Source organism: Arachis duranensis, chromosome 8, assembly GCF_000817695.3.
Source record: "Arachis duranensis cultivar V14167 chromosome 8, aradu.V14167.gnm2.J7QH, whole genome shotgun sequence".
NCBI lineage: Eukaryota > Viridiplantae > Streptophyta > Magnoliopsida > Fabales > Fabaceae > Arachis > Arachis duranensis.
The window spans coordinates 49822417-49827122 of record NC_029779.3 but is presented as its reverse complement, the minus strand read 5'-3'; the positions used below and the strand labels follow the sequence as shown (position 1 = coordinate 49827122).

General features: G+C 34.8%; 1 protein-coding gene across 1 annotated transcript in view; it reads right to left on the bottom strand.

Annotated features, from left to right (window-relative positions):
- Positions 1-1002, bottom strand: part of LOC107463566 (chlorophyll a-b binding protein P4, chloroplastic) — a gene marked incomplete in the record, with an annotated part of 1260 nt that extends 258 nt beyond the window's left edge. Inside the window, 2 exon segments of the mRNA XM_016082375.3 lie at positions 85-676; positions 761-1002. Coding sequence (XP_015937861.1) covers positions 124-676; positions 761-960 — 753 coding nt within the window.
- Between the last annotated feature and the right edge of the window lie 3704 nt (positions 1003-4706).

Genomic DNA, 4706 nt, shown 5'->3' with positions numbered 1-4706 from the left:
AGCACATTCTTTGGCTCATAGGGAGCAAACTCTTACTAGTATTCCATTAAAAATATGAAAGGGGTCTCAATACATCTTAGTAGTTGGTCTGTACAATGAAAAGAAAGGCGAGGAAGAATAGAATTAGTTGGAAGAGAGGGTTTGAACAATGGTATTGTGCCAAGGGTCAGAGATGTGCTGCAAGAGGTTGTCAAAGGGGCCTTTGCCAGTGACGTTGTGCTGAACAATAAAACCCAAGAAGGCAAGCATAGCCAAGCGGCCATTGGCAAGCTCCTTCTCCTTGGCCTCAAGAGTGGGGGCGAAGTTGAGGGGGTTGAAGATGCCACCAGGGTAGCCGACCTCGTTGGGGGGGAGGCTGTACTGCTTGAAGATGGGGTCTTGGTTCACACTCCCAGGGTTCTTGATGTCCTGCCATCTCCTGATCTCAACGTAATGGAAGAGTATGAACTCTATCACAAACAGGGTGGACGAAGACGCGAAGTACTCCTCCTTCCCTGCGTCGTACCATTTCGGAACATTTATGATCCCTATGCTCGTGAACACCTCCGGCAGCAGCATCCCTGCCACCCCCAGCATCGCCCATCTCCCGTTCACCAGCTCTGCCTGTACAAACCACTTCAGGTTCTCTGGGTCCTCTGCTAGCCCCAACGGGTCGAATCCATTGTCTCCCGGAAGACTTCATCACAACCATAATAATTCATTAACATTACATAATTCATGTAATAAAAAATATTAACAATAGTCTTTATTGCATGTATACCTGCCATTCAGATAAGCTGGAGAGGCCAAGCCAGGCAACCACTCTCCTTTCTTGGCTTCCACCTTGAAAGAAGGAGATCTCAATGGCCTAAACGACACCTCCCTGTTGAGTCTGCCAGATGAGCCAGACAGGAACCTTGCCTTGGAAGAAGGGCATGGCCTCAATACAGTCGCTGAAGCCTGCGTTGTTACAGTCGCCATCTCGCTCTGCTGATATCAAAACAAGCAAGGAATGTTAAGTGCATGGCCCTCATTTCTATTGCATTCATGTGGCTCTTGTTCCTCCTTTCTCTTCCACCGTTGCCTCCCAGGATATTTCGATCCCACGGTTCACGTGCGTTCTGGCTTATCGTTTTATCTCGCTTCTTATATCCGCAAATCCATTACTCCCTTCTTGTTGGCTGCCTTTAGATTCTGTGGGACCACCCACTGCCACCTTGGATCACACCATCACACTCCTTCAAATATCTTAATATTATCAACCACCAATCCATGCCACACACCTGGCTTCCTCACAATTACGCTCTACCTATCAACATATGGATAATTCCAAAATCCAAACCATTATTAAAACTCCAATTTTATAATCTAATCTATCATAATTCCTGTTGCTTCTCTTTGAATTCATCTTAACATACACTTTACTCTTGTGTCACTTTCTTAACAATTTTAAGATATCAATTTATTCAAATGCCAACATATGCTAGAATTTTCTTAAATACTGTCAATTGAAAAAAATTTCATTAAAATAATTTATTTTTTTTGTCGATTACATAGACTAAAAACGAAAGTCAACTACAAAGTACATGGTGTATTTTTTCTTGGGCCTAGTACTTGGAGTAGCTACTAACTTGGGTCAGGCTCGAATATAGTTGCGGACTGGAAAGACAAGACACCTAAGATTTCAATCGCACAAAAAATATATAAAAGAATCATCCCAGCCCGGTAATAACATTAGCCCACTCCCATGCCCATTGCCAACTCTACTTGTTAAATATGGGGCCTTACGCCCGATCATATACATTCGGAGGCTTCCATGGATTAGGAAAAAAAGACAGATAGGTCTTGACTTTTTTTAATTTTTGACAAATACATTTTTAATAAAATTTAAATACAAAAAAGTCCATAACTTTAACAAACGGAGGACAATTTAGTCCTTCCGTCTATTTGCCTCTCATACATCAAATGGAACTGGCTGATGTGGCTGAAACGGTGTCCAAGTGTCCGTTACGGTGCCACGCTGGAAGGGGAATAAAGTTCGAAGGACAAATAAGTCCTTGACGTCATTTTGCAAATAAAGTTCGAAAGACAAATAGGCCCTTAAGAATTTTTTTTATTATGCTTCTATTATGTTTCTATTATGAGAATTTAGTTTATAAAATTATGCTTGTATTTTGAAATCTAGTTAACTTGTATTCTGCAATTTAAATTATTTGTATTAAAATTACAGAAATTGGGCTTGTTCTGTTTCTATTTTTTTCTTAAATTGCATTAGTTCAGTTTTAGTGCATTTGTGTATTATATTAGAATTTGTTAAATTGCATTAGTTTAGTTTTCATCATACCAGTGGAATTAGTTAGCATCTGTTCATTTATGTATCAAGTTAGCATTAGTTTATTTGTGCATCATTCATGTATTAAGTTAGCATTAGTGCATTTGTGTATTATATTAGAACTAATATTTTTATCCATAATAACATTATGAGAATAATTTTTTTAAAATTATAGTTCACTTTGTTCTAACAGTATAAATTATGCATGATACAAAATATTTATAAAATCAGACTACTTTTACAAAAAAGTCATAAGTTGACAAAAATTTCTGACTAAGAAAACCAAGATATCCGCAGATAAAAAATTAAATGATAAGATTTTTAGTTATTATTTTTATATGAAAAAGTCTATTTTTTTATTAATAATTAATTTTAACATTTGTTATCTAAAATTTAAAATAATTTAATGTGTATGCTTTTACATTTAAAAATATTTTAATTGTAAAAAAATATCAAATGACATATTTTGATTTGTCAAATTACTAATATAAAATATAATTATATATAGAGTAAAAATAGCAGAGAAAAATATAAAAATGGAGAAAAGTAGATGAGAGAATTTAGGAAAGGAGTTTATTAATTTTGAAAAAAAATTCTGAAAGACCTATTTGTCCTTCGAATTTTATTTGTAAAATGACGTCAAGAACTTATTTGTCCTTCGAACTTTATTTTCCTTCCGACATGGCACTGTAACGGACATCTGAATACCGTTTCAGCCACGTCAGCCAGTTCCATTTGGTGTATGAGAGGAAAATAGACGGAAGGACTAAATTGTCCTTCATTTGTTAAAGTCAGGGACTTTTTTGTATTTAAATTTTGTCAGGAATGTATTTGTCAAAAATTTAAAAAGTCAGGGATCTATATGTCTTTTTCCCAAATCTTAGTGCCTCTAAGAATGGACCGTCAAAAAAATATTTGGATCCTTTCAATTTTAGAAAGTAAAGTGTAGGGGTGACAAACGAGCCTAAATCCGCCAGACCGGCCCGCATAACCTGCTAAAAAAGAAGGGCTGAGTTAAAAAATTGGGACCACCAAAAAACAAAAGTCCGGCTAACACTCACCGCTTAAACCGCGGGTTTTGGCGGGATAGGGTGAGCTTCTCCACCGGGCTTTGTTTTTTTTTACGAGTATTTTTGTAATTTTTTTTGTTAGAATCCAACTTTGCCCAATCCAACTTACAAAAGTATGAAAATGAAAATTGAGTATTTTGGATTATGTTTATATTACTTTTGATATAATATTTATAATTATGTTTTGGATTTATGTTTATTTTACTTTGAAGACAATATTTATAATTATGTTTTGGATGAAAACTTGGTTTATAATTATGTTTAATAGATATTTATAATTACAAAGACTTTAATGTGAATATAAAAAATATAATTTTTTATACCTTAAAAAAAAAGGATCTTTGGTGGGCTTAGCCCGCTAGCCCGCAGTTAGGTGGGGCGGGGTGGGATTCTAGAACCGCCTCACTAGACGAGGCGAGGCAGGCTTCTGGCAGAGCAGGACAGGACTGGCTTCCCCGCTTACCATCCCCTAGTAAAGTGTAATCTCTCACTATTTATTTTATAAGTGGGACCAAGAAAAAATATAAGAGAGAAAATATTGTAAGAGATCACATTTTACCAAGGTTGCAAGAACCGAACCGGTTATTGAATCGGTCAAGTAACTAGTTCAATAATTTAATGGTCCAACCGTGGTCAAACCGGTTTCATTATATATAAAATAAAATTATTAAAAATGCAATATTAATCTTTTAAAATTTAAATTCAATCATTCATATAATAATAAAATTTAAAGTTTCATAACCCATCTACTAACTAAACTATATCTCATCTCATTAAAATCCTGCATTTGAATTCAAACATCAAAATTTATATCTAAAAGAAATCATAACATAAAATACTATATCCATATTCAATCAACAATCACCAACATCAATAATGACTTAATTAGACAAAACTCACTCAATTAATGCCAAATTAGTAATTAGAAATAGCTATGAACCAATATCAGCAGTAACATTTTTTCAAGATGTGCAAAACAAACCATGCCCTGCCCTCTGAAAAACTTCATGTTTCAGCTATTACAGCAATTACAGTAAAATAAAACCTCAGGTATTACAGCAATGTCGGCAAATTTCAGAATTACAGACATTCAAAATCTAAAATTATATCAATTCTGTTCAGCGTTATAAAATTATACCAAAATTCAATTCAGCATTCAAAATCCAGAATCTGAAATTATATCAAAATTAGGAGGTTATTAGAAGAATACATTACAGAATATAGAATTTCACAAATATGTGATCGCTAGTTTTCAACATTTATTCTCTGTACTCTGTTACCACTGTATTCCATTAACAGAAACATGGAGAAGATTACGAATTTCC